Raw genomic sequence first — 14,679 nt, 5'->3', positions numbered from 1 at the left:
ATACATTATAAAGCTTAGTCACTAAGGCATTAAGGTATAAACCAACATGGAACCAGATAACTTTTTTTTTGGAATAATTAGGCCAATTAAAGCAGACTCACACATAAATCGCATACACAAGACTCGAACCCAATACCTCTTAGTCGGTAGCCAAAGCTCCCTACCAATGTACTCGATAATATTTTGAGTTTAGTACCATAGAGGTGGACCCCTCTATGCAATTAAATTTTTATAATAGATATTAAAAATAAAATATTTAAAAGAAATAATAAAAAAAAAAGTAGGACTAGTCCCCCATTAAACTGGCAAGTGGCTATTGTTAATTTTTTTAATCCAATCGGGCATCAAGTCGCCCGTTGGATGAGTGACTGGTTTTATTTATATATTTATTTTTTAGTAAAATGAGTATCCATTTTTTATTAATGGTTTTTTGAATTTATAAATTATTTGAGAAGTTTGAGAAAATATTTTTTAAGAAACATTTAAATTTGATTCATTATTTAATCTTTCTAGGTAAATTTTCCTAAAGAAATATTCATTTTAAATATTTTTTAAGGACATGATTTAAAAAACCTATGTAATTAATTAATTTTTAGGTAATTTTTTAGATAAATATATAATTAAAAAAGAATTATATATCAAACACATGATTTTTTTCATATCGTTTAACTGTGTAATTATTGGAGAAGAAAGCACATTGTAATTAAAAAATTATTAGATGCCTACTATGTGATATGTTATCCTCTAAATATTAATGTGGGACCCCCTTTTCATAAATAGAGATAAAAAAATTTGTCATGTTTAAGGCACCGGCTTTTCACTATCATTCATTCAAATGACTTTCCATCAGCTATTGAGACTTTGGTTTCTAGTTGATATATAATCAAAAATTTATCTTGATCAAGCACGAATCTCAAGAGAGAATCAAGTTGGAAACTTCAAAAATTAATTGGAGACCATTTGAATTCTGATTTTAGCAAACTTAAAGTCGAACTGAACATCTCAGAAATATGAACCCAAAATAACAAATTTGACTCAGACTTCTATCCGACGCTAAACTTCTGTCCATCGACAGACTTCTACCCAACGTCGGACTTGCGCCAGTCGGCGGATTCCTATCTGACACTAGACTTCCACTCGTCGTCGGATCCCTATCCAATGTTGGACTTTTGCCCGTCACCAGATTCCTGCCTAACGTCAGACTTCGTCCGTCACCGAAATTCGGTCGATCTTCTACCCGATGTCGGACTTCTGTCCGTCATCGGACATTCGTTGGACTTCTATCTGACGTTGGACTTCTACCTGACGTTGTCTTTTCGACCTCCGTCATCAGACAAAAGTCTTTACAACCTCCGTCGCCAGATAATGATCTTTATAATCTCCGTCGCCAGCCGACTACAGTCCTTCTGACTTACGTCACCCACCGACTATAGTCCTTTCGACCTCCGTCCCCCACCGACTATGTCCCTTCCAACCAAGTGAATACGTCTACAGTGACACTTTGTATTCCCGCCTTGTAATGTACTTCATATGATGTAAATCAAGCCAAGGCCTTCGCCCTAAGAAAGGGTCTCATTTGTAATCAATTGCAAATACTAGTGGATTCATTCAAACTGGGCTAGGTCCCGTGATTTTTCCCCTTTTTTAGAGGGTTTCCACGTAAAAATCTTGGTGTCTCTTAAGATTGATGCACCCTCTCTTTTTATCTGATTGTGTGTTGGAAGTTCGTACAAAGTTAAGACGTTAAACTTTATATTTCTCTATTGTCATGAATACTTCAGGACGCAACACTAGTAATTGTTAGGTTTTATTTGAGACAGCTTTTTATTGATTTTAAAGTAGTTTTAGTACAAAAATGTTTAGTTCAATAAATTTTTTTAATTAAAAAGCTGTTTTAGAAAATAGTAATAAAGCTATCCCAAACAAAATCTTAGTGCATATTAGATATATAATATCGGAAATGCATCATGTTTAGTAGTTAATTATTAAAAAATTTGTACTAAAATTTTATTTTAAGAAATAATAAAAAAGTTGTCTGAAACGAAGCCTAAGTCATAATAAGCAATGGTGCTACTATTTAAGGTCTAGTAGAGAACTAGCAGCATGCCCAGTTGCATCTTTCTGAACTTGCTTTTAATTCACTCACACCCATTAGATTGAGTATCAGTCACCTTTCTTTTTGTAATCTTGTATGAACACTATTGTGAGAGAAATTGTGAAATGTAAGTGAAATTTTCAATAGGTTGGGGGGACCTATGGGTGAAGAAGAGTGTCAAAACGGATCGGCGGGTCGGGTTCGGGTGGAACCCGAGTTGACTCGGGCCTAAACGGGTCAATCCGAACCCGACCTGTTTTTACAAACGAGTCCAGAATTTCAACCCGAACCCGACCCATGCGGGTTACGTGTTAACCCGACCCGACCCGTGAAATCTGATGCCTGAGCTCTGCTTCGGGTCCGCTAACGGCGCTAAGTCCAGCATGACGGTCGAGTTGGAGCGCCGGAGAGGCCTGCTTTTGTTCTAAGCGTCGAACAACTCGAACACTAGCGTGGTCGAGGCGGAACCGCGGTGCGGCCGGAGCATCGCGAGGCCAAGGTGGACGTTGGAGTGCCAGACTTAGCGTGGTCGAGGCGACACAGAGAGGCGGAGCGGCGAAGCACTGGAGTTGCTTGAACCGTGGTGACTGGGCGAAGCGACTGAGCGACACGAAGCTTGTGACGCGAGTTATGCGACGGGACAGCCGGACATGGTATGACGCGACAAGTCATTTTCCCGGGTCAAAACGGGTCGATTTCGAGTTTATGTGTCAACCTGAACCCGACCCGGTTTTGCAAACGGGTCAAAAACTTAAATCCGAACCTGACCCGTAATGCAAACGACAACTGTTGACCAGAACCCGAAATTTTTCGGGTCGGGTTCGGGTCGGGTTTCGGGTCGGTTTCGGGTCGGGTCAGAATTTAACACCCCTAGACTTACGATCAATTAACACTTCGTTGAAGATTACAACTAAGTCGAATGAAGTGTATCAATGTTATACGTATCACTGAACATTAACATAAGATAAGTTATTATACATACTACATGTGAATGACATAATGACCCACAGAAATTAGACATTAGACTTTCTAACTGACAACAGTTGAAAACTTGTAAAAGAAAGAATTATGTAGAGTTTGATAGTCACCTTGTTGATCATTAAATCCTCCAAATGAGGTGCCATGAGTTTCTATATGAGATGTTAAATCCTGAATTAGACAATGGTGACAAACACAAGTTTAGTGTAGATGATGTCATATTTATCATTATGAGGATTAGATGGAAGATGATTTTATATTAGATGTTTATAACAAACTTAGTACCCAATCGACAAGGAAAAGTAAGATAAATAAATTTTTAAAGAGACTTAACTTATAAGAACTCCAACGATAGTTCAAGCATTACATCTGATATTGCTCCACTAAAACACAGTAGCAGTCAAAACTGTATAAGCTACTCAATAGGACAAAAGTTGAAAATGCTTTTAGAGTTTTATTTTTTATCAAGATTAATATATTCATGATTTTTTTTAGATATTTATAGCTTGTTTATCCCTAGACATGGACATTTGTATGCCTTTTAATCATTATTGATGTTATGTGAAATTAATTGAATGTGATCATTAATGGTATATATATTGCATTATCTTTATTTCCAATGATCTTTGTAGGGAGAAACAATAATGATTATGGATTTGGTAAGAGTCATTGAATTTAATATATAGAAAAGAAACAATGGATAAAATATATAACAAGTGAAATAAAAATCTGGTATAATCTCAAAAAATAGTATATACATAGTACAATTAACTCTCACACAGCAAGCAGCCTAGTGTCTATATTGTGAGGTGTATGGTAACACATCAGTGCCTGTGATAATGCTGAGGAGGTCGAATATCTCTCTCGTTTAGAGCATGTTAATCTTCAACATCAACATGTGCATGCTCATTTCAATGGAACTGAAACTGTTAACATTTCGTTATTGTTGAAGAAGTAGAAGATCTCCATCCACAAGAATCCAAAAATCTCCTCCCTTCATTCTCTCAATTGCAGATTTTTTGTTCAACATCTTTAAAAATAATCATCCTCGATAATAAAGATTGTTAATTATTACTTGTATGTAGAATGACTAATATATCATTGCATATTTAAAATAGAAGATTAGTGTATTAATTATTAGTCGTGTTTGATCTTAAATGCTTTAGCATGCTAAGGGTAATAAACCAAGATGACTTCTAATATCCTCAAATGAGTCATGAAGAACTCACTAAGCATGAAATTTTAAAGCCTATTGACATATTCTTATCATTTAATAGATTTTGTTTGGTTTTTTTTTTTTTCTTAATCTTGAATACAATGAGTTTCCTATCAAAATCTTCAATCTACGAGCTTCATAAAATAAATCTTTACATATTATCTAGACAAAATTATTGATCTAAATGCACATAAGATATTTATTAGTAGAAAATAATGCAATAACAAAAACGAAGAAGACAATTAAGAACTAAAAGATGAACGTGAGAGATAAGTAAGAGATGAAGAATGACCGAAGAGATAAAATGAGCACTGATATATATAAGTTGAGAGAGACGGAGACAAAGACAATATTTTCCAACTCAATAGTCAATTAATAATTATGAAATTATAATCGTATATTCATATAGCATCTCATATATAAATATAAGTCATGATAACTTACATCAATGTTTAGAAAAACAAATCACAAAATAAAAAAAAAATTAAAATTACATAGACACCCACTAATGCCAAAAAAAATATATATATATATCTTAAAGAGACCTTATGCAGGGTTCATCTCCTAAAGCCATTATGCTCATTAATATTAATATAAAATCAACAATGCACTCATAGCCATTCCTCAAAAGCTCTTTCCAAAGTTTTCTATTGAAAGGGACACCTATCTCATTATCCTTTTAAAGTCAACAATAAATTCACATGGATAATTTTTGTAATTTTCAAATTAAGGGTGGCCCTATTATAATTTTAACATATATAGAGGTCACCTTCCATATCATATAACTTACAAATTGATGCTAAAGCTTTCTAATATTTGTAAACCCCACCTTCGTTTTACCTAACTTGACCCATCATGCAAAATAGGGGCCATATGAGAGAAGACATATTCTCTTTCACTTTGAGAGATGGACCCCACTGTGGACCTTATCCATTTAAATAATTTCTAGTTGTGAAATTTATTAATAATAAAAAAAAGGTATTATTCTTATGATTGATTTTTAGGCTGGACCCTAAGTTTGAAAACCATAAAGCAAATGATGTAAGCCTCTTCATTGCTTAATAGGGTTCTCAAATATCTGAAAAAAGTGCTTATATATATATATATGTATGTTTATTCTCCATCCTCTCAATTGACAAAAACTAACATCTATTTCAAATTGCTTTTATAAATGCATTTATCTCTTAATTTTTTTTTGTATGATATTTTATTTTTTATAATAAAATTATTAAATTATTCTAAATTTTAATCAAATTGACTATCATATTGAAATGAACTCTAAGATTTCAATGGCAAATTTTCTAATGATTTAGGAATAATAATAATCTAATTAGTTATCTCCAAAATAATATTGGAGAAGCTTCTTCTCTTCTTCAAGCTGGAATATTGTGACTAACCAAACAAGCATCTGATGGGTTAACTAAATAGGGTTTCTTGGTTTCTTGTAGTTGACTGGTTAGCTTTGCTTGATTGCTTTGCCATTATAGGAGCTCTGAGGAAAGTTGGCTTAGTAGTATATGAGAAAGAGAAGGGATACCCGAAAGCTTTCTGTGGAGAAGAGAGAGAGTTCGCAATGGAGTTGGAATTGGATCAGTCTTCAAGGCAGGGAAGGGGTAAGGATGGTGTGGAGATTGGTGTTGGGGAAGAAGACTCCAAATTTCTTTCCAACTCATTGAATAAGCCTCTTCCCATCCTTCTAAAGGTTCTCTTTATTATTTTTTTATTTTTATTTTTTTATTGCATTATGGTATTCTCATATAAAATATATTGATCAATATTTGGGTATCAGAATGAGATGACAGGTTAAATTCGGATTCGACTTGAACTTATATGACCTGAATACAGTCAATTCAAACATGACCCATTTAATAAACGGGTAAAAAATGTCATGAGCATGTCTTATTAGCAAATCGAATGGCCTGAACCCGACATGTCAACCCGTTTTAGTTTTTTTTTTAAAAATAACTTAGTAATAATAAAGTTTAAGATATTGATTAAAAATTAGAAGATTATACAAAAAAGGAAAAAAAATAAAGAAAAATAATATTAAACGGGTCATTTTTTATTCAAAAATGAGTTTACAGATAAACTCGAACCCTTCCTATTTAATAAACAGCCTGAAAAATCCAACCTGAATCCGTCCCATTTATTAAAAGACTCAATTCGAGCCTAAATTTTTTAGGTCAGGTTGACGGATCAAATCATTTGTTGACACCTCTAATCAGGATGAGTTTAATAGTTATTGGATTTGGTTTAAGATTAGTATAATACTAAAATTTATATTACACTAATCTCAAAATTAATATAATAAATTTAATTATATTCTTCTTTATCTCTACTGCATGAAAATATAACATAATCATTATGCATAAATTCAACATATAACAATCAATCAGAAATCTATACACAAATGTGCAGAGACTTCTGATTGGCTATTTGTATCTATCTTAATGTTTCTATCAATATGTAATAATAATTTCTCAAAAATATCAGATCTCTTATTCAGATTTATTCTTCATATTTGAACATACAAAGTTTTATATTTTATATTTTGATATTTGCATAAATATTATTTTTACATAAATATTTAATTTATATCTACTTTAAATTTTACAATTTAAAATTATGAATATCTATTAAAAATTAATAATATTTTTAAAAAATATTATTTAATGCCCTGCTACAAATTTTTCTAATTAATAATATTATCAATAAAAAAATCTTTAAAAATTAGGTTCATTTATTAAGATTTAGTTTGGAATAACTTTTTTAATATTTTTTAAAGCAATTTAATAAATTTTTTTTTTTTACTTTAAAAATAGTGAAGAAGTTATCCCAAAGAAATCAGAAAAGAATATAAATAAAATGGAATCACTTAAATAAAAATTTAAATAAGGGTTATTTGTAAAATAATATGTGTTAATTTCTTATTGGACAGTTTGCTGACGTGGAATACACGGTTGCCGTGGGATCGGAGAGCACGATAAGAAAAGCGATGGGCAGCGATAGAAGCAGGCGGGGCATACTGAAGGGCATATCAGGAAGCGTGGGCCCCGGTGAGATCCTGGCCCTAATGGGCCCCTCGGGCAGCGGCAAGACAACTCTTCTCAAAATCCTCGCCGGCCGTTTGGATGCCGGCGGTGATGTCTCCGGCGCTGTCACTTACAACGATACTCCCTACACTCCTGCTCTCAAGCGCAGGTAGGTTATTCACCAGCACTCTTACGTTCTTTTGTTGTAATGAAAGGAATCTGAGTGAGGATTTTAAGATGGATGTAGGATAAAATTACAATGGTTAAATTGGGAGTGTTTGGGTTAAATTGGGAGTGTTTGGATTTGAGGGCTTGTTGAAGTAGGATATATTGATGATAGGTTGGATAAAGTAGATTTAGACAAATAAAAATTTATGTTGAAAGATTATAAAGGGAAAAAATAGACAATGTAAATGGAAGATCAAGGTTCAGGTCAAATCATTGTGTCATGCTAAGGTTAGCTTAAGTAACTCAAAAAAAAAATAAGTTGAGTTTAGGTCAGCCCAAAAATGATACATTAACTATTTGATTTTTTGTTATGAAAAACTTATTAAAGTATTGTTATTTATGTTAAATCGTCGTGTCCAAATTGGGTAATCATATCCTTTTTGGTCAAGTAAATACTAACCTCTCAAAACGTTAATATTTTTTCATATTATATCGAATTGGGTTTGGGTTCGATTGTGTTGAGTGTGGGGTGAGATTTTTTTACCTGTTTAATAAGTGAGTTGGGTTTGGCTTAGTTATATTTATGTTGGGTCATTTTCAAATTGGACCCAAACAACCCAAATTGACACCATACTAAACAAGAATGCATGAAATATGATCCTTGGGTCATAGATGATACTTTTGTTGTTGTTTACATTGATGGTGATGATATTGTTGATATAGGAAAAAAATGACTCACACCTTCAAGATAAAGAATGTTAATTTAATTAGTTTTATCAGGTCCATCTACTATAGCATATGCATTGTCATACAAGTATTGATATAGTGACAATTTTTTTTTTGTTAGGATCACAAATTAGTCATTTCATTAAATTTTTACTCATAAATTATCATTTGTTATTTTTATATTATTAAGGTGTGATGTTGATGATTGCAAAACCAAGCTTTATATATATATACATATTTAAGTTATGGTTTAACATTAATTGTGCATGAGCTTGTTAGTGCAGCTATGTAGCACTTTCTTTCAACAAAAAGCAAGTATTTACAATCAATGATCCTTCTACAATCAATGATCCTTCTCTTGGTTAGAATTGGGTGATCTTACGTACTCTCTTACTAAGATGAAAGCTTGCAATTTGGATTAGATCTTCCATAGAATCATCTTGCTTACTTTTGTTTAATTCAAATGATGGAGAATTGAACTTCATAAATCAATAATTTTTTTGGTAAAAATTAATAATAGTGATGATGATGATGCTTGTTTTGGCTTAGGCCGCTAATGATTCCCAAAACACTGTCATTTGTCTTTGGCCAAAGTTGCTTGATTGGCTCTAAGTTTTTCACTGCGATTTGCCTTCTATTTCTTCCTATTGTTCCCTTTTTTATTTGTCCTTTACTCCTCTATAATGCTCGTTTCTACACTATATATTTACTCATAGGTAATGCTTTCTACTTGAATTGCACAACACAGGATTGGATTTGTAACACAAGATGACGTTCTCTTTCCCCAGCTAACAGTGGAGGAAACCCTAGTATTTGCTGCTTTCTTGAGGCTCCCAAAGAACATGACAAGGCAGCACAAGTACTCAAAGGCAGATGCCATCATCAAGCAACTCAGCTTGGAGAGGTGATCGTAACCTTTTTATTTTCTTACATCAATTTCAGGATTGGTATGAACATTGGATCTTCACTTAGGAAATGAATGGAACTTGAAACTTGTAACCAAATTCTAGGGAGATGCCAAACTTCTAGTTTAATACATAGTTACCTCGAAATGACAAAATATTGGTTGCTTTACATATAATAATCTTTTTATATAATTTTTTTTTAAGTAAAATTTATTTTGAATGGTTAATATGGAAATAAATAAAAAGAATAAACACCGTAATCTTAATTGCATGAAAAATCATCTTTTGTCGAAGTCAGAATGTCTGACTAAGAGAGACTAGGAATCAGAGAATAACAAAAAAATTCTCTAATGCGAAAAATAGAGGCAACAAAAGGCTAAGATCAGCCGAAGAAGCTAAGATCTTTGGAGAAATCCGAAAGAACTCAGTGATAATATATTTGGAGATTATCAAAAGAATTCTACTTATGTAGATTGCTAAACAAATTAGCTACAATTACATCATGGAGAAATTAATGTGTATCATTTCATTCAGTCTCTTTGATCTCACACAAAAGGTTCTAATATCATGTCAACCAGACTCCTTCCCCTCACACAAGGATATGATATCATATTGATTTGACTGCTTGCTCTCACGTAGATTTTTCATCATAGTAGAAAAAATAATAGACATAAGCTTCGTTTAGGACAACTTTCTTACTGCTTCTTAAAGCGGTTTTTAGCACACAAATTTTCCCTAATAAAGGGTAATATTTAAGTAATTTCAACAATCAAATCTAGACTAACTGAGAATCTATAATTATATTCCTAAAGTACAAATATTTACAACTATACTGCTTAATGCACATATTATAGAGCCTTTATGAATATAACGGTTATTACGTTAGCTGACACACAAAATGAACAGAGATCTTTATGGCTCTATGTCTTCGACAGATGGATTATTGTGTCAAATATTTCTATTAGATGTTCTGTCCATGATAATATACAAAAGTACATAGACAAAACACGCATAAATCTTGTGTATTCTTGCACAGGTGTCGTCATACTAAAGTTGGGGGAGCATTTGTTAGAGGAATATCAGGTGGAGAGAGAAAACGAACTAGCATTGGGTATGAAATCCTTGTTGATCCCTCCCTCTTATTCTTAGATGAACCAACCTCAGGCCTTGATTCCGCTTCTGCAAATAAGCTCCTTCTAGTTCTTCAGAGCCTTGCCAAAGTAAGTTCAAAATAGTGCAACTTCTTTTTCTTTAATTTCAAGTACTTTGCGCAAACAAATGTCTGACAATTAATTTGCTTTGAAAAAACTGCTTTTAGAATGAGTTTTTGCAACTACATAAAATGGCTTTCTGAATACAGCTTCTCAACCTCTCTTTTACAAGAAGGAAGAAACTCAATCAAACCCATTAAACCGCAAATGTATAGTTAATCGAAAATTTACTCGAATTGAATTGCAGGCTGGTAGAACAATCATTACTACCATTCATCAGCCTTCAAGCCGGATATTTTACATGTTCGACAAACTTTTGCTTATATCAGATGGATACCCTATATACCATGGCAAGGCATGTGACTCTGTGTGGTACTTCTCTTCACTAGGATTTGTACCTGAGATTGCCATGAACCCTGCAGAGTTCTTATTAGATCTTGCAACTGGTCAAGTTAACGATATCAAGATACCCGAAGATCTTAGAAAATCGCTGAATCCACAAGATTTTGAGACGGAAGTCATTAAGGTGACAAATCTACCTTGAGAAAGTATAGCTAACTCTGGATATGTTGGAGTTTATTAAAAATCTTGTTATTGCTACCAAATTTTGTTGTAAATTGCCGTACTATTACCAGAGCTTATTATGAAACTCTAGCACACAAATTGGTTATTACTCTAATGATAATTCTAAGGTTGCACAATAAAGCAGTCTTTATTTATAAAATAAGGTAAACTACTTAGGAATTTCGAGAATGAAAATTCTCTTAAGATGGGCAGATTGTAACTCCCTGGGTGCTCTTGAAATTACCATTCCTTTTTGGAAAGAGATTAAACTATGGGTAATTTTATGCAATTCTCCCATCTACATTTACTACTGTTAGGCAGGAATCAAATTAAAGTTGATTTATTTCAAAGTTAAAGCTAACATTTTGTTTTGATGAATGAAACAGTTTCTACAATTAAAGTATAAATCAGATATAGAAACCAACGAGAGAGAGGAGAGTCATCAGAACAGCACCATACCGAAGCAGCTGAGTTTGGCAATTTTAGTAAAGAAGGATTGGACAATAGGATGGATTGAGCAGTTCTTGATAATATCCAAGAGAACATTCAGGAAAAGAAGCATGGACTATTTGGACAAGTTGAGACTTTTACAGACTGTTGGAGTTGCAGTTCTTCTTGGCCTTCTATGGTGGAAATCTAAAATAGGAAGTGAGGCGCAACTCAGAGATCAGGTATCATATACTGTGCTGGGAACTTTATATGAAGTAAAATGTTTATATGCATAGCAACCTTTTTGTGCCTGGATTTGTGGTGGCATCGACCAAATTTGAGTGAGTTAGGGTACTGAAATTTTTTAAGTTCAGCTTGACTTGAAGTTGGATTGCTATTCGAGCTAATCATTCTCTACTCATAATGAATAAATTTTGTCATGACTTAGAATCAATTTAACTTATGTTGGAATGTTTAATACATAATGCGCATGGTATTATTTCCACAAATTTGTGCCAGTTAGAACTGACTTGAAACTAAATAGCATAGTATAAATATGATTACATCTGATTTTTCGCCAAAAAAAGAGAATTAATATGACTAAATCAAAACAAAATTAAAATGTTTTTAATAAAACATAATATATACAGTTAATATATTTGTTTTAGCTTATTCAAATTAAATTTTCAGAAATCCAACCTAGGTCTAAATAGGCAAAAAAAAAATTTGAGCCAAAATCCGGCTCATGTCTCAACTCACTTTGAAAAAAATGACTCAAATTTTGAGCGAGTTTGAACTAAATTTGTACCCCTGATATGGCTTAAGGTAAAGCTGATTTAGAACGGCAGCATTTGTTTGACACTAAATCAACATCAAACCTTTGTCCCACTATGTGGGGTCGGCTACATGAATCCTTTTTCGTCATTATGTTATGTTAAAAATCAAATTCTCATTTAAATCTAATAAAGAAATATCATTTCTAATATTTTCTAATCAAGTCTTTTTAGGTCAATCTCTGCCTTTTTTTAACATAAGTCAAATCTATTGCCTCAACTTTCCTAACCGGATCATCGGAAGGCATGTATTTGTTTGACACTACATTGTGTTTTTGCTTGTCTTACCCTGCAGTCATTGTGCATTACTAATTGAATTTCTACTAAGTGCCGCAACTAGAAACTTGCACAAGAGTGGGATTTGAGCAGAAGATTTTTGTTTTTTTTTTTTGTAGGTTGGGCTAATGTTCTACCTATGCATATTTTGGACATCTTCTGCTTTATTTGGAGCAGTATATGTATTTCCACTTTGAGAGGCTTATTTGGTGAAGGAGAAAAAGCAGATATGTATAAACTAAGTGTGTACATGTTTCCAGTACTCTCTGCGACATGATAGCCCATATTTTTATCCTACCATTTTTCTTTCATTTGTACTTCATGGTGGATTTGAGAAGATCAGCATCTCATTTTTCTGACGCTATTTGCTATATTGTTATTGTTGTCACAAGCCAGGTAAATTGCGAGTATCCTTTTGCCTTCTTCTTACTGTTTAGATTGTAAGGAATAATTAAAGAATCATTTTAAATAAAAATATATGAATTTCTTATGATGTGTAACTTGGAAAAAAATAGCTTAAATGTTTTAAATATATTTTATTTTAAGCGGGAAATGGAACCAAAATTCTCAATTTTTTTTATATTTGCCTGTCTTTAGGGAAACAGGAGAGCTTTCGGAGCAGCTACCTATATGTAAAAAGAGGCAGGATTTATGGCCTCTTTGTGTAATGTTGTTTCTGCTCACTGGAGGCTATTATGTTCAGGTATTGATAATTGCATTTCTGCTTTCTTTTTGTAACTAGAAGCAATATATAGGCAATTGTCTTGTGTTTTTTTTATTTCTTATATTACAAAGAGGCATTTTTTTAATTACTAGACTTAACAGATATTAGGTGATGCAAAAGGTTAAGAGTTTATTCTCATCAGTAGCCATATTCCAAATATTTGGGACCTGCTTTTGATTCATTTTCATTCTCTCTTATGTCATAGCAAAATGTTCCATGAGACGCTAAATCAAATTTATATGATTTTTTTCACAACCTATATGTTAGTTATATTTGATCTATTTTTTTTCTTTATAAACTTCAACATTAGCTCAAGCTACTTGATTTATTAGTACATTTTCTCTCTCTCATTATAATATCCAATTATTAGGATTTCATTTGGCCTACTTTTCTTACTACTTTTTAAAGCAGCATTTTAGTATAAAAATTAAAATTTTACTAGAAATGCTCTAAGAAATGTAAGAAAGCATCTCAAACGAAGCATAAGTCTATTTTTCAATAATTTTCTATAAGATATTATTTAGACCGCCTCTATATAGCTATTCTTTAATTAATTTCTTATTTTTGCCTTAATCCTTTTAAAGCTCTCATTATTGTCATTCTAATTGTTCATTAATCATATGACTTTCTTTATTGTCTAATGTGATCATACAACAAAGCTAGTTTCATTTATTTTTATATTTTCTTTCTTTCTTTAGTCTCTATGGATACTTCTATTACATAATCACAGAAAAATATAAGTCTTAACTTTTAAAACTATATTCTTCATTTAGATCCCTATTTTCAATTTATAATTCATTATGCATAGCCATGACTAAAATTAACACTTTTCTTAGGTTGTTTGGAAGAACTTTTACAAGTACTATTTTCATGATAAGAAAAGTAGTTGTGAAAAATAATGTCTATTTGTAAGACAGCTTTGCATCATCTTTTTTTAATTTTTGCTTTTAAAAGCTTTTTCTTAAGAAGCATTTTTGAAACTCTGATGAAGGTTTCGTTTGTGACAGTTTTCTTACTGCGTTTAAAGCAGCTTTTTAGTATAAATATTTAATTTTTTACTAGAAAACTGCTTTAAGAAAACAATAAAAAAGCCGTCCCAAACGAAGTCTAAGAAAATAGTTTTTAAAAGCAAAACAAGACTTAAATGCCCCAAACAAACTCTTAATAAGTTCATTTGAATGATTTGAAAACACTTAATTAAAATCTCATACTTCTGTAAAAAAAATTTTGAACAGCACCTGCCCAGATTCATGAGGTGGATGAAGCAGGTATCTTTCATGCATCATGGATTAGACTTCTTCTGAAAGTACAAGTATAGGAAATCTCCTCTATGATTGCCAAAGCAAAGGGATGCCGAAGTCTTCAAAGTTCACCATCATTTGACACTATAAATCTGTACATCAATGGAATGAAATATGGATCTTGCAGCTATGGCTCTGATTTATAGATTATAGATATTTTTGTCTTCGTTGGAGAATTAATGCTTTTCAATCTGATGATTGTTGAAATATAACCGTTTTGG

The 14,679-nt window shown here is 32.4% G+C and overlaps 1 protein-coding gene across 1 annotated transcript in view; it reads left to right on the top strand.

Moving 5' to 3' along the window:
* Positions 1-5,862: 5,862 nt before the first annotated feature.
* Positions 5,863-14,679, top strand: part of LOC110109996 (ABC transporter G family member 26) — an 11,403-nt gene continuing 2,586 nt past the window's right edge. The window contains exons 1-6 of the mRNA XM_020841263.2: positions 5,863-5,991; positions 7,228-7,490; positions 8,964-9,119; positions 10,157-10,340; positions 10,579-10,857; positions 11,282-11,566. Of these exons, the coding sequence (XP_020696922.2) occupies positions 5,863-5,991; positions 7,228-7,490; positions 8,964-9,119; positions 10,157-10,340; positions 10,579-10,857; positions 11,282-11,566 (1,296 nt within the window). The remainder of the gene's footprint in view (positions 5,992-7,227; positions 7,491-8,963; positions 9,120-10,156; positions 10,341-10,578; positions 10,858-11,281; positions 11,567-14,679) is intronic.

The sequence above is a fragment of the Dendrobium catenatum genome, unplaced genomic scaffold, assembly GCF_001605985.2.
Source record: "Dendrobium catenatum unplaced genomic scaffold, ASM160598v2 fragScaff_scaffold_1676, whole genome shotgun sequence".
Classification (NCBI taxonomy): Eukaryota; Viridiplantae; Streptophyta; class Magnoliopsida; order Asparagales; family Orchidaceae; genus Dendrobium; species Dendrobium catenatum.
Note: the sequence above shows the minus strand (reverse complement) of the source record. Positions and strands in the feature narration are given on the sequence as shown.